At 43.7% G+C, this 22,737-nt stretch overlaps 1 protein-coding gene across 3 annotated transcripts in view; it reads right to left on the reverse strand.

Annotated features, from left to right (window-relative positions):
- ccdc15 (coiled-coil domain containing 15) overlaps positions 1–19,665 on the reverse strand; it is a 30,541-nt gene extending 10,876 nt beyond the window's left edge. For 2 of the 3 annotated variants that reach the window (XM_060913355.1, XM_060913353.1), the window contains exons 1-6: positions 19,324–19,665; positions 9,195–9,344; positions 7,991–8,176; positions 7,714–7,830; positions 7,475–7,627; positions 2,309–2,410 (exon numbers count right to left, since the gene is read on the reverse strand). In XM_060913355.1, coding sequence (XP_060769338.1) covers positions 2,309–2,410; positions 7,475–7,627; positions 7,714–7,830; positions 7,991–8,176; positions 9,195–9,344; positions 19,324–19,509 — 894 coding nt within the window. In that variant the 5' untranslated portion in view covers positions 19,510–19,665. The remainder of the gene's footprint in view (positions 1–2,308; positions 2,411–7,474; positions 7,628–7,713; positions 7,831–7,990; positions 8,177–9,194; positions 9,345–19,323) is intronic. The other variant, XM_060913354.1, reaches the window with a different exon arrangement.
- Between the last annotated feature and the right edge of the window lie 3,072 nt (positions 19,666–22,737).

The raw sequence follows: 22,737 nt of genomic DNA on the forward strand, positions 1-22,737 counted from the left end.
GGGGAAGGAGGGAGGAAGAGGGGAAAAGGGAGAGAAAGGGAGATTCGTTTTCTTTGTTTCTTTCTCAACTGCCTCGCGCGTTTTATACGATTCGACTGAATAAATGACCACCAGAAATACAGACTGTACTTTGACAACAAAAAGCACATACACGTTGTTTCATCCGCCATATTCTCGGAAGGAAGTTACTCGGTAACCACGGAAACATTTCGCGCACGCGCATTTCAACTACCGTGAAAGAAAACCGCAAACATTTCTCGCTAGTGTGGACAGATGCACTAAACTGTACCGGTATACTTTGTATCGATACAGTTATACCACTTTCGTACCGGTATAAGTGTGAACACAGCAAAACGGTCCAAGATGGTGTTAGAACTTGGGAGAATGAGCTCTGTATGTCGGTGTCTAAAGAACAAACGTGACTAATTCAACTTTTAAAAGACCCGCCTTCAAAGTTTTCACTGAAGAATGTCAAGCAAAAGTAATGGTACATTACTAGTGAATCTTACAACAACACCACTGAAGGCCTCGGACGCAGACATTGCAGCATGATGTTTACACGTACTGTGGGTGGGGCTTTTTCACACTGTTAAAACATGCACTAGTCAGAGATTTCAGAAAATTAGGCCTTGTAAATATAAATGTCAACCTTTAGTGGTGGGACGTTCACCTAACTGTAAATGAGAAATGTGACAAGCTTCAAATCTTGTTTCTAACATAGTTTGGGGGGGGGGACAACATCTATACAAGCAGCTTATGCATTTATCTTAAAGCATAACTCCTTCATATGCCCTCCATGTTGTTTCCACCTTCTTCAGGCTGTTTCATTGGTTTATCTTCTGCTTTGTTCATTTTGTACAAGTTTTCCCGAACCCTGAGGTTTGCTTCAGCACTGAATGTTGAGTAAACGTCCTTCGAGCACACTGAACATGAACCGAAATCCAGCGTCAAACAACGAAAACCCGTCCAGAAATGGACACACTGAGGACCTTGACTTGAGCACTGATGACTCGGACTCGTAAACTGGAGACGAGGACTCAGATTTTTCCTTTAGTTATTTATTTTTTTACATGCCATAATAATTTGGAATAAGATATTTATATCTACATTAATTTTTGTACTAATTTTGTGCAAGAGTATCACATCTGCGCGCCTTGGCGCATGCATTAGATAGACTCTCAGGTACGCTCTGGACAGTGCGCGCCAAGCGGACTCTCGCGCGCGCCATAAACAACTCGCACCTGCACAGGATGAAGGCACAATCAGCACGCCTGTATAAAAACTGTGAAAACACACTTACTTTGTGAAGTATTGAGTTGTGTTGCTGACACATTACTGAGCCTTACTTCCCTGTTTGGTTTCCTGATCCCCGATTTCCTGTTTCTCGTCTTTGATTCTGCAGAGTCGACGATAGCCTGTTTGTGCCTCGTTCGACATTTTGCCTGCCGTTCTGGATTGTTTACCGTCTTCACTTGTATTAATAAACACACTTTCTGCACTTACATCCGTCTCCCAACCATGTCTGACAGAATACTTCACACTCCCTGATCAAGAGAAGCACATTCACCTGTTCATACGTCATGTTCAGGAACAGACTAATGTTAATGGCGCTGAAACAGCCACCGTCAAATGGTGCGGTTGGAGTGTTGGACTTGACTCAGATCAATAGTGGACGCGACTCGAAATTCTTTAAATGACTTGGACTTGAACACTGGGGACTCGAGACTGGACTTGGACTCCAGGTTTAGTGACTCGACTCCAACACTGCTGAGGACCATCATCATTCGCTCAGTGGAGCTTCATTTCTGTGCTTTCTTACTTTGAGCAAGTAGATACATGTAAATGATGGGGAAGCCATGGCCTGATGGTTAGAGAAGCAGCATTGGGACCAAAAGGTTGATGGTTCGATTCCCTGGCCCAGCAGGAATGGCTGAAGTGCCCTTGAGCAAGGCACCTAACCCCCAACTGCTCCCCAGGCTGCTCTGGGTATGTTGTACGTTGCTCTGGATAAGAGCGTCTGCTAAATGTCCTTAATGTAATGTACAGTACATGATGTACTGTATTATCAGATTATTACAACCCTTATCATGTGTTTGTACACCACACTGTCACTTCGTATTTAAAACCCTTGCCATTAAGGTTACTGGAGGTCACATACACTTTATCAGTTAAACTTAGCTGGTGTTTGATAAGCGGGGACAAAGGTTGAAGTTGCTCTTTAAAAGTGAAACCATTCCAGAGAGGAATCACACACTTAAATATGAAGTGGTGTTTTGGATGACGGATGGTGTCGTGTATATGTTTGGACCTGACTCTTCTGCTCCTCTTCGTCCTCTCTTGGCCAAAGCACCCGAGTAGATCTGTAGTCCGAGCTTGTGGGATGTGGTTCTCTTGAAACTCTTTCATGCACCTTACCAAAACAGATAAACCACAGGGTTAAAATGCATCAAAGGCTCCTCAAATTCAAAGGGGTTAGAGATGGGCCAAATCATCTTCATCTCATCTCATTATCTCTAGCCGCTTTATCCTGTCCTACAGGGTCGCAGGCAAGCTGGAGCCTATCCCAGCTGACTATGGGCGAAAGGCGGGGTACACCCTGGACAAGTCGCCAGGTCATCACAGGGCTGTCACATAGACGCAGACAACCATTCACACTCACATTCACACCTACGCTCAATTTAGAGTCACCAGTTAACCTAACCTGCATGTCTTTGGACTGTGGGGGAAACCCACGCGGACACGGGGAGAACATGCAAACTCCGCACAGAAAGGCCCTCGCCGGATACAGGGCTCGAACCCAGGACCTTCTTGCTGTGAGGCGACAGCGCTAACCACTACACCACTGTGCTGCCCCCAAATCATCTTAGTACAGCATAATCTCTGTGTCTTTCCACTGTTAATGTTGATATGTTGCTATTTAACACATGTCTATACACACACACTTTCCATCCATGCACAAATTTCCAAAAAGTCTGCAGAAAAATTCCTGCTCGGCAGCAGGGTGTGTGAATGTACTGAAGAGCAACAAGAAAACCTACTCAAAAACCATCTGATCAGACTCATGCGGTCCTACACTTCCTGGAAAACTAAAAAAAAAATAAAAAATCTGGTTCTGTCAGCTTCTCTCACATCTGCTTTTCTGTATGACGTTTAGCAACTTGACCTGTAAAATTTTTTTGTTTGTGGGCTGGATGATATTATAATAATATATTGATATTGTGATAAATTGTCACAACACACTTTTTTGGAACTACTCCTGGGATCCTGTTTCGTGTAAAATATTTCTTTATCTCTCATGAAATAAAAGTGCCACTGAATTATTTTGCAGGTGGTTTCTTAGCCAATGGACAGTGTACATACACTACTGTTCAAAAGTTTGGGGTCACCCAGACAATTTTGTGTTTTCCATGGAAAGTCACACTTTTATTTCCCACCATAAGTTGTAAAATGAATAGAAAATATAGTCGAGACATTTTTCTGGCCGTTTTGAGCATTTAATCGACCCCACAAATTAATGTGATGCTCCAGAAACTCAATCTGCTCAAAGGAAGGTCAGTTTTATAGCTTCTCTAAAGAGCTCAACTGTTTTCAGCTGTGCTAACATGATTGTACAAGGGTTTTCTAATCATCCATTAGCCTTCTGAGGCAATGAGCAAACACATTGTACCATTAGAACACTGGAGTGAGAGTTGCTGGAAATGGGCCTCTATACACCTATGGAGATATTGCACCAAAAACCAGACATTTGCAGCTAGAATAGTCATTTACCACATTAGCAATGTATAGAGTGTATTTCTGATTAGTTTAAAGTGATCTTCATTGAAAAGAACAGGGCTTTTCTTTCAAAAATAAGGACATTTCAAAGTGACCCCAAACTTTTGAACGGTAGTGTATACTGTGATGTATGGATTGCAGTGAAAAGAGAAACAAGCAAAAAAAAAAAAAAGAAAAAAAGGAACTTGTAAGGGAGCAGATGTTTCAGTGCAAGTAATAAATTTACTTAGAAGTGGATTAAAATTTCTGTAATTAATTAATAAATAAATAAAAATAGCCTCAATGAGGCTGTAGCTCATACCGGCCACTGTTCTTGTGCAAGAAATTGAAATCCCATCAATCCTGTAGGAGGAGTAGCGATTTTTGTGAAATTGCATAAGACCCGTGTAGCCGCATCCATGGCAGGTGGCGCCACCTGGTGCACAATTCACTCTTGTTGGAATATAGCTTTCGAGTCTTCTGGATGAGTTTCAGTGAAAACATCGTAGCAGTTTACGAACAGTCGTGTTTGGTGTGATGAGTCACCCAAAATTTTCAAACACCCATAAAATGTTAAATATGACAGGTGTCGCCACCATCTTGGACAACTTCTATGCATACCAACCTGTGGAACATTTCATAAGAGTTTGATCAAAATCTGATCACTCCTGTAGGAGGAGTAGCAATTTTTGTGAAACTGCATATGACCCCTGTGTAGCCGTATCCATGGTAGGTGGCACCACCTGATGAACAACTCTTGTTGGTATGTCTTTAGAGTCTTTTGGGTGAGTTTCAGTGAAAACATCCCAGCAATTTACAAAGAGTAGCATTTTTTTTTAAAGATTTTTTTTGGGCTTTTTCCACCTTTATTGGATAGTGTCGAGACAGGAAGGGATCAGGAAATGACCTCGGGTTGGAATCGAACCCGGGTCCCTGGATTTATAGTATGGTGCCTTATCCACCTGAGCCATCTTAACAACTTTTATGCACACCCACCTGAGGGACACTGTATACGAGATTGATCGAAATCCGCTCAATCCTGTAGGTGAAGTAGTGATTTTTGTAAATTGTGGACGTACAACAACGACCGATGACGCGCGATTGTATAAGCTCATCCGGCCTGACTTGCGGCCGGATGAGCTAAAAATGGGAAGCGTTGAGAAATCCTGGGGTACAAGAGGAAGACAACACTTTGAAATGTGCAGTTATTGGAAAGTGATCAACGTTCAGGGTGGTAACAAACATCAGAGCACACCATTGTTGATTATTTGTCTACACCTGGTTGTGTTTTATTCCTGGAAAAAATAAAAGATAGTGTATATACACAAACCAAGTTTCTGGGGAAAAAAATGCTTTTCAGGGATATTTTCTAAAACACAAATAAAAATCGTCAATTTGTAAAATTCTCTCGAACCTTTATTTAACTGACAAAGAAATTACTTTAAATGTTTTGGCTGACCAACTTGATTGTCTCATCTCATCTCATTATCTCTAGCCACTTTATCCTGTTCTACAGGGTCGCAGGCAAGCTGGAGCCTATCCCAGCTGACTACGGGCGAAAGGCGGGGTACACCCTGGACAAGTTGCCAGGTCATCACAGGGCTGACACATAGACACAGACAACCATTCACACTCACATTCACACCTACGGTCAATTTAGAGTCACCAGTTAACCTAACCTGCATGTCTTTGGACTGTGGGGGAAACCGGAGCACCCGGAGGAAACCCACGCAGACACGGGGAGAACATGCAAACTCCACACAGAAAGGCCCTCGCTGGCCACGGGGCTCGAACCCGGACCTTCTTGCTGTGAGGCAACAGCGCCAACCATTACACCACCGTAAAATAAAAGTGAAAAGTTCATATAATATTCAAGTTACACCGGTTTGAAACATTCCACAATAAGCAGGTGAATTCGTAACAGGTGACGGGATCATGAATGGCTAGAAAAGATCATCCACCAAAGGCTCAGTCTTTGCAAGCAGAGATAACTCATGGCTCACCATTTTGTGTGAGGAATGTCAATCAGTTCAAAAAGAACATTTCCCAATGCAAGACTGCACAGAATACAAGTCTTTCACCATCTACAGGACACAACTTTGTGAAAATATTGAAGAAATCTCCATCCGTGTTGGATAAGTCTAGAAACTCCTGTTGAATGTGCGTGACCATCAAGCTCTTGGATGTTACTGGATGAGAAACCATCATGCTACTTTGATGAATAAATAGGCATGGGCTCAGGAGTACAGTACTTCAGAAAATTATTGTTACTTAACAGTCCACCACTGCATCAAGAAATCTATTACGCAAAGGGAAAGCCATTAATCAATTCTACGCAGAAGCACCGGCGAGTTATCAGTGCCTGAGCTCATCTCAGATGGACTGAGACAGTGGAAATGTGTGCTGTGATCACAAGTCCACGTTTCAGCTTGGTTTCAGGAAAAAAACAACCAATGTTGAGTTCTTCATTCCAAAAACAAATGGACCGTCGAGACTGTTATCAGATACACGTGCAAAAGCCAACATCTGTCATGGTAAGGGGTTGCATCAGTGCCAAAGACACGGATGACTTGCAGGTGTGTGAAGGTACCATTGATGCAATGGCATATATTGCGCATCGGTCTTGACCAACCCAGGCTGTGTACAGTCTTGCCTGGTCATGATGAATTGGGGTTAACTGTTAGAATTTTATTTTTCTCTATTTAGTTCTACTTTTTCAGCTCATGTGGATGGTTGAATTGTTTGCTTTACTTGGCTCTTAGTGGATTGGTATTCAAACTTTCTTGGCTATAAGTTCAGCACTCCTCGTACCTTGGGGGCCTGAAAGTGAGAGAAGCAGCCTTGGGCCCAAAGGGTCGCCGGTTCGATTCCTGGGACTGGCAGGAAAAATGTGAGGGGAGCTGAGTGAATGAACAGCACTTTCCCCCTCCCTCTGTTGCCCCTTTTCCACCAAATCAGTTCCAGGGCTGGTTCGGGGCCAGTGCTTAGTTTGGAACCGGGTTTTCTGTTTCCACTGACAAAGAACTGGCTCTGGGGCCAGAAAAAACGGTTCCAGGCTAGCACCAACTCTTTGCTGGGCCAGAGGAAAGAACCGCTTACGTCAGCGGGGGGGCGGAGTTGTTAAGACCAACAACAATCGCAAGACCGCGAAAGGTCGCCATTTTTAAGCGCTGAGAAGCAGCAGCTGTACAAACGCGAAGTCATCCATTATTGTTATTGTTGCTTCTTCTTCTCTGTGTTGTTGTTACTTTGATATTCGCACCAAGGTTTATGCAAACGCAGCGACATAACTGACGTACACAGCAACGTAACTGACGTATACAGCGACGTAACTGACGTGGCTCCCCTTAGCACCCCAAGCTATGGAAAAGCAAACTGGTTCTCAGCTGGTTTGCAAGTTGAACGAGTTGTGAACCAGCACCAGCACTGGCCCCGAACCAGCCCTGGAACTGATTTGGTGGAAAAGGGGTATGTATCATGGCCCTTGAGCAAGGCACCCAACCCCCAACTGCTCCCCGGGTGCTGTAGCATAGCTGCCCATTGGTCTGGGTATGTATGTGTGCGCTCAATGCTCACTTGCGTGTTCACTGCTTCAGGTGGGTTAAATATGATATACACTTGTTGTACATCGCTCTGGATAAGAGTGTCTGCAATGTAATATTGGGATTTTAGAAAATATCCTAACTTTTCCAATCCTATTACAAATTCCAAACATTCTTACCAAATTGTTCTGAAACATCACCGTCTTGCTGTTCTGCAAACAAACAGGCCAATCATGCTGCCCCGCCAACGAAACCTCTTCTTCCTCTGTAAGCCCATCTTCGTTTTCCACCTCCTCATCGTTATCATCTTCCATTATTCTCCTGACAGTCTTCTGTCATGAAACATCACAACCAGCTGTAACACTCCATGGAAGAAAAGTGTCACACAGACATGCCAGTGATTAAGAGAGTGACTTACGTCTCTAGTTGAAGAAACTTTCCATATTCCTCCTGGAAGCTCTGATAAGTCCTTGCTCTCTTGGACGGTTTGGCATGCAGCCAGCCTGTGTCTCACCTGTTTCATGATTTTGCTAAGCTGGAAAACCAAAGATAGAGATCTCAAATGGAAAGCAAACGAGTTACAAGTAGATTTGGCAGTTTTTGAAAAAAAAAAAAAAAAAAGGTTATGTGCCAAGCTTATGATGAACATCTAATGAATTAACACTTGTTTGTTTCCATCCCGTTCCAGATGTTACCTGATGTCTGTACTGGTTGGCATCATCGCTGCTGGCCACATTGAGCTCTTGAGCCATGACCCAGCGTGCATTCTGGTTGCAGATACCAAGCTCCCCTTGGGGCCAGGAGGGAAATTGACTCTTCCGAGGTGTGAGGTGCTCGGCGTAGTCACTGCTCTTTTGAGTTACTCGATACTCCCTTTCAGCCTCGGGGGAGAAAGAAAGAAAAAAAAACCTCATAAAGGACATACTATGTCTTATCTCTCTTTTGTATCACTGTTTTTATCACTTAATTTATAAACAAGTTCACATGAAACACATTACTGATTTGGTATTTAGGTATTTTCCATCCACACGATTTCCGAAAAGTCAGCACGTAAACATCACGTGACATTACCATGACAAAATCTCATCTCATCTCATTATCTCTAGCCGCTTTATCCTGTTCTACAGGGTCGCAGGCAAGCTGGAGCCTATCCCAGCTGACTACGGGCGAAAGGCGGGGTACACCCTGGACAAGTCGCCAGGTCATCACAGGGCTGACACATAGACACAGACAACCATTCACACTCACATTCACACCTACGGTCAATTTAGAGTCACCAGTTAACCTAACCTGCATGTCTTTGGACTGTGGGGGAAACCGGAGCACCCGGAGGAAACCCACGCGGACACGGGGAGAACATGCAAACTCCACACAGAAAGGCCCTCGCCGGCCCCGGGGCTCGAACCCAGGACCTTCTTGCTGTGAGGCAACAGCGCTAACCACTACACCACCGTGCCGCCCCCATGACAAAATGGAATAAATAAAAGGTCTGGGATGTGTCCAGGACATGTGTAGAATATTGTGTATGACTAGAGGATTCATCTTTAAGACTCTCATATCTTTGATATTTTCTATATGATAAATCTAAGAAACAGCTGCACTTTTATATCCTTTATAAATAAATGTACTTGTATGGATATTTACATATCCATACAGTGTAAAGAATATGTAAGGAATTGAAAATAATCAATGATCAGTCACGAAGCAGAGTTACCACACCAAAGTTGATAATTAACGACAAGCTTTGCTGCACTTTAGCCACAGGACCATAATTTGTCAGCGATGCCTTACACAGTATGTGTCTATCTCCAAAATGATACCGTGAAGAGATTAACTGGTGTAAATGTTACCTGGAACAGGACAGATTTTTTTTTTGTGTGTCTCTCTCTCTTTACTTACTGTTTTGTAAGACTTCTGTAGCTGCTGTTGTTTACGCATTCGGGCTTGCTCAGATACCCGTCTGCGTACCGCATCCTGAAACTGGCGCAGGTTCTCCTCCTTCAACCTGCGGGTTTCTTCAAGCAGCTCCTCAGTGAGCAATGCGCGCACCTGGCAAAAGAGACAGGAAATACACTACCGTTCAAAAGTTTGGGGTCACTTTGAAATGTCGTTATTTTTGAAAGAAAAGCACTGTTCTTTTCAATGAAGACGACTTTAAACTAATCAGAAATCCACTCTATACATTGCTAATGTGGTAAATGACTATTCTAGCTGCAAATGTGTGGTTTTTGGTGCAATATCTCCATAGGTGTATAGAGGCCCATTTCCAGCAACTCTCACTCCAGTGTTCTAATGGTACAATGTGTTTGCTCATTGCCTCAGAAGGCTAATGGATGATTAGAAAACCCTTGTACAATCATGTTAGCACAGCTGAAAACAGTTGAGCTCTTTAGAGAAGCTATAAAACTGACCTTCCTTTGAGCAGATTGAGGCTACATCCACACGACAACAGCAACGAGATTTTTTTTTTTAAATATCGCGCCCACATGTAGCCTGGGCCCGCCCATCCTAAGCGTGACGCAACATGAGGGCCTGTTGCGAGCTTAGTCTGGCCAGGCAAGCTATCTACAGCTCTTCCAAGCTCCGGAAAAATTGAGAACCAATCAACTTTGAGCATCTCCAACGGCCCTGGGTAGAGGCGTGTTCAAGGCAGTGACATAGTAGAACTGCGACTGGAAGCCATAGATTGTTTACAGAATCATGCTGTATTGAAAACATTCAACGGGAAGTTCTCATTGAAAACGGAGCAAAGAGCAGCCCTGGAGGTATTTATTGAAAGGAAGGACGTTTTCGCCTTGCTCCCGACCGGCTTCGGTAAGAGTTTAATCTACCAGTTAGCCCCGCTAGTAGCCAAATCAATGGTTCTCAGCGAGAATCCTATCGTCGCGTCACATACGTCAGAGGAAAGAGTGATGTGATTGGTTTAAGCTTCGTCACAGCCTTTTCTGGCTTCGACCAGTAGCAAACTGAGGCATTTCAGGGAGGCGGGTCAACCACGCGCTTTGGGAAACGGTTGGGCTTAATATCTTGGCCAGACCAATAGCTCGGAGAGCTTTGCAGTCGCGTTAGCCAGACTAGTCCACATGGGCAACGGATCAGTAAAATTTCAGGTACATATGGCAACGCAACGCTTGCTGAAAACGATGCACTATACATGCCACACCTCTAGGTGCGCTGTAAGACGGTCCCATCGGAGACACCAGAACAATAGAAGAAGTAGTAGACGCATGCGCATAAACCCCTTCTTCTGTAACTTTAGCCACATAAAGTTTTGATTATTAATCAGTAGCGTAAAACAAAAGACGCGGAAAGAGGAATGAATGGGGGTAGATGGAAGCCGGTACGCCAACATTCTGATATCCTGCAGAATTCTTTAATGGTCCGGAATAAATTGAATGCTACACGTTGATGGATTACTTTCTTCTACGCCAGGGGTGTCAAACCTGATCCATAAAGGGCCGTGTGGCTGCAGGTTTTCATTCCAGCCATGCAGCAGCACCCTGATTTGGCTTATTCAATCAACTGGCACACCCACCCTTTAATCAAGGGTGGGTGTGGCTGCAAGTATTTGACTGTGTGAAGACAGTTCAGTTGATTGAATGAGCCAAGTCAGGTGTGCTGCTGCATGGCTGGAATGAAAACCTGCAGCCACAAGGCCCTTTATGGATCAGGTTTGACACCCCTGTTCTACGCCCTTTTTGAGGAATGTATTGTCGGACTTAAACCAACATCTGAAGAGGTGAGATCGCTCCTTTTTTTTCCTATTTTTGCTGGCGGGATTGGTTTTGTTTTTGGAAAGCGCACGGGCGGTGCGCGGTTTTGGTTACTGCTTCCGCAGTGTTTGGACTAGTTATAGGATTTGTTGACAACTCGCATCGAGTTCGTTACACTTCTACCCGGCGTGAAGCACTGACAGTCATGTGGTTGTGACGTCATCGTAAACAAATCCGTTCTACTCATCCAGACGACTTCGCAACGGTGCTGTTGCCAGATTTTTTCACTCTGGAACCCGTTCTCAAAAGATTTCGTTTTGGGGCACCCAAAACGCCGGTGCCGTGTGGACGCCAGGCCGAAACGATAAACAATTTTATCAGATTCACCTGAATCCGGTGCCGTGTGGACAGGGCCTGAGTTTCTGGAGCATCACATTTGTGGGGTCAATTAAATGCTCAAAACGGCCCGAAAAATGTCTTGACTATATTTTCTATTCATTTTACAACTTATGGTGGTAAATAAAAGTGTGACTTTTCATGGAAAACACAAAATTGCCTGGGTGACCCCAAACTTTTGAACAGTAGTGTATGATGGAATGATGCTCAATACAATTTCCAATCATTTTGTCCTTTGGTTATACAAGACCAGGTGTGACACCCAGGTATCAGTTTTGAACCATTTGAACAAATCAAACAAAGGCATGGTTCTCAAACAGGGGTCTGCGAAGCACAGACAGATGATTTCTTAAAGGGATAGTTCGGGATTTTTGACATGAATCTGTATGGCATCCCCATCAATAGTGTCGTGCAAACACACTGACTTACCCCTGACAGCATCCTGGGAGTCCAGTTCTTGTCCAGTTTTGGTCCAGACGAAAGTAGTCCGGCAAGTTTGCTGGGGTCACGAAAGTAAAACGTTTTTCGTCTCAAAACAGTATGTGTTCAAAAGAGTGATATATTTGCATCACAAAACCGTTGCCAAATAAAAAGTCAGACCTCGAAATCGCTTGGCACTATTTTCTCTCCCTTCTCATCACTGCGCGCTGCCGCCAGGTGACAGCCACGGCTGTTTCATTCATTGTTTACTGCTAGCAAAGTTAGCGACAACATGTCCGACTACGACAGCGACGTTGAAAACATTGACTTCATCTCACAGCCAAAGGGATATCTTTATGAACCCGAATATACAGATGAAGAAATTCGCCAGATGGAGTTACAAGTGTGTCTGGAGTTAGGATATGTTTGCTCTATGTCAGTATCTCGTAATGTCAAGGGCAGATAACAACATGTCTTTCATTCATGTCTCAAAACACAACGTTGCTAGCAGCTAGCTCTAGCTGATTCTTGAAAGCCTGTCCGCTTGAAAGCATGGCGGTACAACTTTGTTCTTACCTGGGGTGCAGGGACAACAGCTTTCTTCAAAACCCGTTTCTTCCTCAGTCCTGGGCATGAAGAAACATAGTCGTCGTCGCTGAAGTGTGCACTGCAAACACGAAGCTTTTTTACCTTTGCCTGTTTGGAGTCCACATGGAAGCCCAGAGCAACAAGCCAAAGTTTCCTCAGTGACACGTCCGTCATGGGAAAACGGTGAAATGTGTGCGGAGATTCAGCCACATCTTTGTTGCTACAGCCTGGATAGTCGCAAGTGCGCACCATTTTCACAAATATATTATTGTATAGGTTATAGAAGGTGATAAATTTGTCGCTGTTCTTGCTCTCAAATTAGCTTGTTAGCACCGCCGATCTGAACTCCTAATCACTGCCAAACAATGGGAAAGGTGTTGATTCCTGCGCAGATGTCAACATGACAGCGCGCAGTGATACCGAGGGAGAGAAAATATAGCGCCAAATAATTGCGAGGTCTGACTTTTTATTTGGCAACGGTTTTGTGATGCAAATATATCACTCTTTTGAACACATACTGTTTTGAGAAGAAAAACGTTTTACTTTCGTGACCCCAACAAACTTGCTGGACTACTTTCGTCTGGACCAAAACTAGACAAGAACTGGACTCACAGGATGCTGTCAGGGGTAAGTCAGTGTGTTTGCACGACACTGTTGACGGGGATTCCATACAGATTCATGTCAAAAATCCCGAACTATTGCTTTAAGTTGTGACAAATGATACTTATAATTAATGAGAAATAACATACATGGGGTCATCATGCTCCAGGAGAATAATCCATGAACAGGTGGTGTGACATGAAGCGGAGTTACTGACTACGTTTACATGCACATCCAAATCGAGCTGCTGTCGGTAATCGAGCTGAAGGTCCCAGCAGGGTGCCGGAGAAATCCAATCGTACATGCACACAACTGAAATCGGGCTATTGTGTGAGGTGCATTGTGCACCCGAGCCACAGGTGGCGCAACACGCCCCATCGTGTTGGTACACTTCCGGTTGTCGTCATGAAGAAGAGCTATTCAAGAGTGTAAACAAAGTTATCAGTTCCGTGTTCTCCATTGCGCGTTTTTCTCCCGTCCATGAATTTTAATATATTCAACTCCTTAAGCTGAATGAGCATGAACTCTGTCTCCTCATTGCTCCAGAAGTGCACGTTTCTGCTTGCCTGTGGCAGTGGGGGCGTGGTCAAGCGCCGGTCTGTGACAGGAGGGCGGAGCCAGGGAAGGTGAGTGGCAGAATAACTACACCTGACGGTAATTAACCTGTGTTTGTGTGTCTTCCCAGTAACCGCGCCCTATTTAAGGAGGCAGAGGGAGAGCAGAGGGGACAGCTCATCCCGGGACTAGAACACAGCGCGCGTGTGTGTGTGTGTGTGTGTTTTTCTCTCAAGAATAAAAGTAGGCTGTTAAACTGAAAAGTCTGACAATAAAAAGCCTATTAGTACCAGAAGCTTTGTCCTGCCGTCCTCTGTGCTCCACCCACACTTCAGAGAGCTCTACATCGCCATTTTCTCTTCTTCATTTGTTCCTCCTGTCCTCTTCTGCTGCTCGCTACTACTGTTGTCATGCCGACCGAGGCTGTTGTGTTTCCCGCTTGTGGTCTCGTCACTCGTCACTTCCGGAAGTAGCTCGACAACTAGCTCGATAGGGTATACATGCACAAAGTAGCTCGGCAGAAATCGCATAAACTAGGTCGTGTAGCTCGATTCCGAGAAATCAAGTTCGGTTCAATTTCAGACGAATTAAGGTGTATACATGGCATTTTGAACTTCGATTTCAGTCGAGCAACGGCAGAAATTCGATGTGCATGTAAACGTAGTGACTGTTACCACCCCAAAGGTGATTATGTTTCCATCACAAAAAGTCTTGGCGTTTTATTCCTCTCACACCTCAGCAATTTTTTGCAAGCTTACCATTTTCACTGATTAAAAGACAACATGTCATACTTTTGTATTTGATTATAGTTGTGTAATGTTGCTGGAAGTCCTTGAAACTAGGGATGTCCTGATCCGATCACGTGATCGGAAATCGGGCCCGATCACATGGTTTCAGACTCGATCGGAATCGGGCATTGCCTCCCGATCAGGTATCGGATATATATCTATATAATATATTCTCATTTTTAACACATCAATAGCTATGCGTTGGCACAGAGTGAGACCAGACCTCTTGTCTCAACACAGCAACATCAATGCGTGCAGCATGACATCACTTTGTAGCGGAGACGCTATTGGTTATTGGCTGCCTGTTGCCGGCAAAGTTGAACACGGAAGCAGTTCAAAGCGGAAAGCAAAGCATGAGATCATTTTTTTTTCGTTGGATGACAAAAGAAACGGGCTCAAACCTGAAAGGGTAGAAATGCTTGTTTTCATCAAGAAAAACGTTCATTTCCTTAATTGAAATTACTGTACACCACTGTGAGATGCGTTCTTAAAAGCAAATTACCGGCACTGTGGCACTTTATTTTTTTTTTTTATTTGTTTACATTCCTGCCAGGTATTTTAAGGTTATTTTTTTTAATTTGTTATTTATTGTTCAAACTGCCTCACGTAAGTGCTCTGTTTGCTAACGGAGTTGTTGGATGTTAAAATAAGGTGTTATATAAAAAATGAGGAACATCCTGGATCCGTTTCTTTCCTCGTCTTTATTTTTTATGGATTATAAGAAGTATCGGATCGGGACTCGGTATCGGCAGATACTCAAAATCAAATGATCGGTATCGGATCGGAGGGCAAAAAAACCTGATCGGGACATCCCTACTTGAAACAAGTTCTTATCACTTACGTTATAGCAGCTATACAGTTGTTTCCTTACAAGCCTGCGTTTTTCACTTTCTTGAAATTAAAAAGACAACAAAACGCAGCTCGTCATTTTACCAAGGAACCAGAAAACGCAAAGCCCTCAATCCTAAAGACTTACAGCTTTATCCTGGACACTAAATAAATGTCTCTTCACAGAAAAGTTAACACTAAGAGAAACATAAGTTTTATAGCAACATGCCCGATTGACTTGGCAATAAAACCTATATCGATTTATTTCAAATCTCACCACAGTTTAATTACAACTGTGTTTATTGTAGCTATTGGCATTTAAAGCTATACCAGGCTCAGTAAACTAATAACTATGATGGTACATATACACTCCCTGGCCACTTTATTAAGAACACCCATCCACCTGCTGTTTTATGCAGCTCGCTAATCAGCCAATCCCCTGACAGAATCACAATACATTAAAATTATGCAGATACAAATCAAGAGCTTCAGTTAATTAATCTTCTTTCTTTCACTGTGGCATGGGTGTTGGTTTGAGCCAGATGGACTGGTTTGAGTATTTCAGAAACTGCTGATCTCCTGGGGTTTTCACACACACAACATTCTCGAGAGTGGGTGCGAAAAAACAAAAAAACCCACATTGAGTGAGTGAGAGTTCTGTAGGTGGAAACAAACGCCTTGTTGATAAGAGAGGTCAGAGGAAAATGGCCAGATTGGTTTGAGCTGCCAGGAAGGATATAGTAAGGGTAGTATCTCACTGGGCTGCGACAGCCTGCGACTAGTTGGAGACACAACAATTGCGATAAAATATGCGAATTAGCGACAATGTTCACTTGGAATCACACTGAATTGATATTCGCATATTTTACCGCAATTGTTGTGTCTCCAACTAGTCGCAGCCCGGCTTTCCCTTGGCAGGCAGGGAAGTAGAGGAAGCCTCACTGAAACTGACTTGAGAAGGGTCCGTGACGGCTTTGCGGCTATTTTGAGAGAAATTTTGTCGCACGAATTTTCTGAACATGTTCAAAATTTCAGCGACGAAGGAGCGACACTTTGCGAATCATGCGAGGAAATTGAGAAGCTCCGCGAATGTTTCAAGACACTTTTGAAACTCTCTCGCGAATGACGTTTGCAGTTTGTCGCAAGCTGTCACAGCCCAGTGAGATACTGGCTTAAAGTGCATATTTGGGACTAATTTCATTTTTTTTTTTATTTGAAAGTATGTCCCTTTACACACTCATCCGGAAGGGTAATTTTGCACAAGGCCATCTGTCTACAGCAGAAAAAAATAAAATAAAATAACAAAACGCGTCTGGAAAAATCCCAAGGGAGTCTGAAGCCAGATTCGTGATGTCACCTGCGGAAGCGCCAGCAGGCTGCACGAGCTTTGCATGGTTTCAGTGCACAGCCTGTGTAGACCAAGCGCTCCCATTTCTCTCTCATTGTCCGGTCTTTTGGGAAACGATGAGTACTAATCCCATCAAGATTGGTGTTGCTACACCCTCCTACCGGTACGATACATCTGTTAACCATTTTAATAATTACGCGATAATGTTGAAGAAATTTGCAGAAAATCACCAGGTCGTGGGGCGGCACGGTGGTGTAGTGGTTAGCGCTGTCGCCTCACAGCAAGAAGGTCCGGGTTCGAGCCCCGTGGCCGGCGAGGGCCTTTCTGTGTGGAGTTTGCATGTTCTCCCCGTGTCCGCATGGGTTTCCTCCGGGTGCTCCGGTTTCCCCCACAGTCCAAAGACATGCAGGTTAGGTTAACTGGTGACTCTAAGCCCATGTTTACATTAGACCGTATCAGCGGATCATCAGATTAACGTTTTTAAAACGATTAGTGTGCACACAGCAACACCAATACACGATTTGCATGCACACAGCAACACCAATACACGGATACGCTCGGCTCTGCAGGCATCCTGCGCTCCAACTCACTCCGCCCTGAACAGCGAGTGCCCTCTGGAGGGTGCGCACTCCGGCCTTGCGCAGCTCACAGAGCGCACGAGTGAAGTGCACGAGCTGTGATTCGGGACTGAGCCGCTGTGTGTGTGATCCCAGCGCACATCACTTACCACTTGCAAGTGGAAGGATGGCAAGCCTAAAGACAATCATAACTACACAATGGGAAGTATTTGCAGTATTTTCATACTTTTATACTCTTTAATGAAAGGTGATACAAGGCGGAAGTCCGCGCCGTTTTTCAGCAGTCGCGTCACATGACCAACGCCAGCGAATCAGGAAGGTGGATGTCACAGTGACGTTGTCCAATGACGACGCCAGCTAGAGCTCAGCACAGCGTATCCGCGTATCTCAATGTTTACACAGCACCGGAGCTGACACGATCTGGATTGAATACGAGGACCCTGGCGGATTCCCGTTTCCCGGCGTTTCCAGGCGGTTTAATGTAAACGGACAGTGCATCCGCGAAGAAAACGAGACAGATACGGTCTAATGTAAACTTGGCCTCAATTGACCGTAGGTGTGAATGTGAGTGTGAATGGTTGTCTGTGTCTATGTGTCAGCCCTGTGATGACCTGGTGACTTGTCCAGGATGTACCCCGCCTTTCGCCCGTAGTCAGCTGGGATAGGCTCCAGCTTGCCTGCGACCCTGTAGAACAGGATAAAGCGGCTAGAGATAATGAGATGAGATGACCAGGTCGTTTTCTCACAAACAAACCAGCGCTGACGTAGGATTCAGAAGGAGGCATCCCGGATGCGATGTCACGAAAATCAATGTTTCCCGGGAAATCCAAATGCCAAGTTGTTTCAGAGGCGGACCAATTCGCCTCAAATGCCTTGATTTCAACTGAATTTTTCTGGTATTGCGCAAGGTAAAAAAATTGCATAAAATGTGACAGATATTTGACCAAAGTTTAATATAAAATAGGAGAATTACATTGACCTTGCTCCTGAATTTACCCGTGATAAGCACTTTAACTCATAGCAACTCTTTACAACCGTGATGAACAGAAAAGCATCTCAGCATGCAACAGCAGAATTTCCTATTAAAGTGGCTGGTAAGTGTATGCCTGGTGTGCTTTATACAGTGATTATCTGAATGATTAACGCCGATTTTCACGAACCGCCGTCCCTAGAATTTCAGGTGGCTCATGATCTCATTTCTCAGCCTCTCCCTTCCTGACAAGCCTCTCTCCTGCTATGCTTCTGCGGACTCGTCTTGTCTGAGAGACCCTTCCTGCACTGTTCTCCGAATCGAAATTATGTATTTGATTCACGCAATTGACACAATCTTCTCGACAAGAAGTCTGGGGTTCGGGGGAACCTGCCTGTCCTGCCGGAACGTTTGCAGCCGGATACACCATGGATGCCTGGGAGAAGTGGTGTGTGGTGTGCTTGGCGATTCTTTCCGTGGAGGACATTGAGGATATTTACCTATTCGGAACCATGATCACAGGATTTTTGCTGATTGGACTTGGCATTGCCCTGGTGTATCGAGGAAATCAGTTAACGGTGGCAGCTGTTCAAAGCCCCACAAAGCTGCCCGACATGATTGAGGCGGTGGGCAGAGCCGTCGACACTCAGACTGTGGCTGTAGAACTTGAGTCGCAACATTGATAACATCACGGAGAAGTTGATGGCTTTGCAAAGAGAAATGGATCATTTTGGTGGCCAGAATGGACAAGCGGGTTAAGTGAGAAAGGACACGTCTACCCATCTTAAGTCTAAACAAATCCCAATCTTATCTTGGCTCTCCCAGCCAGCACTGCCTTCAAGGCCGTCACTGTAGAAACGCGATTCTCCCCCTGGAGTTCACTGCAGTGAGACTCTGTGTGTGTTTTTTTCCTATACTTTCTTTCTGTCTGTACTATGAAAGCTAAGTCGAACCGGAGTCAAATTCCTCGTGTGTGTAACATACCTGGCAATAAAGTGCTTCTGATTCTGATATTTCTATAAAATGACTTCCGGACCGGAATTATTTTCCAAAATGGGTTCTCAGCGACTTAATAAACTTTTTCTGAGGCCATGACTTCACCAAGTGTTTTTATGATGTTCCACATATCATCCAGGTTATTTGTACAAATAAGGAATGGGGGGAGGGGAATCCTTTACTGCGCCTTTAAAGGAAACAGGCTGAATCCCAAACCCCATATTCAGCACCAGTTTTTAGGAAGTTACCGCTGGATGTTCCTGTTCCTCCTCTCCAGTCTCGACCCATGCGCCGACCGGCACCACCGCCAGGTTCCTCTCAGCCAAAACCCGCATTTCTCGCTGCTTTCTCCGTGTTCTTCCTTTTTGTCCTCCATCTTTTATTCGACCTCTCTGGTTTGTTTCGCTCTTCCTGACGTTTCTCGGTTGACTCATTTGTGCTTAACGTCTAACTTGTCTAACATCAGCTAACTACCTAGTTGGCTCTATAAATTTATCCAGAAATATTTTTAAAAAATATATATATTTGCATTCATAATCCCATTAAGCACTGACTGCTTCTCCGATTCAAACCGTGTTGTCAAGTGACGCCAGCACCTTCGCAACCGCTTTTCCCGCCTCCTTGGAAATCTTATTGGTTGGAACTCGAAAACCAGAATTCTAATTGGTCTTGTTTGATGTCATTCAAATAGACTGGTTGTGCGACGTTTATTTTGCTCCGCAGAGCAAAACGCGACACATTAGTTCCGATGTATTATTTATGTCAGGAATGGATTATTTTCCTACAATAATATATTATAATATATTATATTAACATGACATATACAGTACTACACAAAAGTCTTAGACACATGCCTAGAAATGCTATAAAGCAAAGATGGCTTCAAAAATAATTAAATGTTGAATAAAAATTAATAAACAGCAGTAAACAGTGATAAAGTCAATGTTTGGTGGGACGTCCCTTTGCTTTAAAATAAATTAATTACCTCTGGTGCAGTTTGGGCAGTTTTATAAGGAAATTAGCTGCAAGTTTTACGGAGAATCTGCTGTAGTTCTTCAGAAGAGTTTGACTGTCGCATGTCCATCTTTTTTGGCCCCAAAACCCAGCAGCTTTCATCATCCATCCATCCATTATCTCTAGCCGCTTATCCTGTTCTACAGGGTCGCAGGCGAGCTGGAGCCTATCCCAGCTGACTACGGGCGAAAGGCGGGGTACACCCTGGACAAGTCGCCAGGTCATCACAGGGCTGACACATAGACACAGACAACCATTCACACTCACATTCACACCTACGCTCAATTTAGAGTCACCAGTTAACCTAACCTGCATGTCTTTGGGGGAAACCGGAGCACCCGGAGGAAACCCACGCGGACACGGTGAGAACATGCAAACTCCGCACAGAAAGGCCCTCGTCGGCCACGGGGCTCGAACCCGGACCTTCTTGCTGTGAGGCGACAGCGCTAACCACTACACCACCGTGCCACCCAGCTTTTATTGTTGTTGTTGTTATTATTATTATTATTATTAGTCTGAAAAGTGGTCTGTGATATAAAATGTTGCTTTCTTTACTCACATAAAAACTTTTTTTTTGCCACATTCCATTTTTTGTTTAAAAATGGATGTTTGAAACTATTTAAAAATGTTGTATTTTTTGTACTGAGTCTATAATGCAGAACTTTATATTAAAATGTTTTTTTTGCACAGTACTGTGTGTAATTTAATATTCTATATTGTATTGTAAATTTAATAATTTACAATTATGTATTAAAGAACAACACATCATGCTTTTGAACTACAGTGACTTGCAAAATATTCATCCCCCTTGGTGTTTGTCCTGTTTTGCTGCATTACAAGCTGGAATTAAAATGGATTTTGGGGGGTGAGCACCATTTGATTTACACAACATGGGTGCCACTTTAAAGGTGACAATTGTCATTTTATTGTGACACAAACAGTAATTAAGATGGAACCCCCCCCCAGAAATCTGGAGTGTGCATAGGTATTCACCCTCTTTCATATGAAACCCCTAAATAAGAGCTGGTCCAATCAATTCACTTCATAAGTCACATAATTAGCTGATTAAGATCCACCTGTGTGCAATCAAAGTGTCACATGATCTGTCATATGACGTCTGTATAAATCAACCTGTTCTGGAAGGACCCTGACTCTGCAACACTACTAAGCAAGTAACATGAAAACCAAGGAGCCTCCAAACAGGTCAGAGACAAAGTTGTGGAGAAGTATAGATTAGGGTTGGGTTATAAAAAATATCCCAAACTTTGAATATCCCATGGAACACCATTAAATCCATTATAGCAAAATGGAAAGAATATGGCACCGCTACAAACCTGACAAGAGAAGGCCCCGCCCACCAAAACTCACAGACTGGGCAAGGAGGGCATTAATCAGAGATGCAACAAAGACACCAAAGATAACACTGAAGGAGCTGCAAAGATCCACAGTAGAGATGGGAGTATCTGTCCATAGGACCACTTTAAGTTGTACATTCCACAGAGTGTGGCTTTATGGAAGAGTGGCCAGAAAAAAGTCATTGCTTAAGAAAACATGTTTGGAGTTTGCCCAACAGCATGTGGCAGACTCCCCAAACACATGGAGGAAGATTCTCTGGTCAAATGAGACTAAAGTTGATCTTTTTGGCCATCATGGGAAATGCCATGTGTGGCGCAAACCCAACACCCTGAGAACACCATTCCTACAGTGAAGCATGGTGGTGGCAGCATCATGCTGTGGGGATATTTTTCATCTGCAGGGACAGAAAAGCTGGTCAGGACTGAAGGAAAGCTGGATGTCACTAAATACAGGGCAATTCTGGAGGAAAACCTGTTTGAGTCGGCCAGAGGTTTGAGACTGGGATGAAGATTCACGTTCCAGCAGGACAACCCTAAACATACTGCTAAAGTTACACTGGAGTGGTTTAAAGGGAAACATTTAAATGTCTTGGAATAGCCTAGTCAAATCCCAGACTTCAATCCAATTGATAATCTGTGGCATAACTTTAAGATTATGCTGTACACCAACACTGCATTGCTGTACACCAACGCAATCCATCTAACTTGAAGGAGTTGGAGCAGTTGTGCCTTGAGGAATGGGCAAAAATCCCAGTGGCTAGATGTGCTAAGCTAATAGAGACATACCCCCAGTAGACTTGCAGCTGTAATTGCAGCAAAAGGTGGCTCTACAAAGTATTGACTTGGGGGGAATACCTATGCACACTCCAGATTTCTGTTTTTTCATCTTAATTATTGTTTGTGTTACAATAAAGCAACAATTTTCCCCTTTGAAGTGGTAGGCATGTTGTGTAAATCAAATGGTGCTAACCCCCATAAAATCCATTTTAATCCATGCCATCTTACAATGTGACAAAACAGGACAAATACCAAGGGGGATGAATACATTTGCAAGACACTGTATATTTTACACCATACCAATTCCATTTTTTCATAATTTCCATAATTGCATAAAATTGATCAGCTTTTCTTTTTTTAAGAAAAATGATTTAGGTTGATTGTTAATTATTGTTCTTATAGTGGTGTTTGAAAGTTTGTGAACCCTTTAGAATTTTCTATATTTCTGCATAAATATGACCTAAAACATCATCAGATTTTCACACAAGTCCTAAACGTAGATAAAGAGAACCCAGT

Source organism: Neoarius graeffei, chromosome 28, assembly GCF_027579695.1.
Source record: "Neoarius graeffei isolate fNeoGra1 chromosome 28, fNeoGra1.pri, whole genome shotgun sequence".
In the NCBI taxonomy this organism is placed as follows: Eukaryota; Metazoa; Chordata; class Actinopteri; order Siluriformes; family Ariidae; genus Neoarius; species Neoarius graeffei.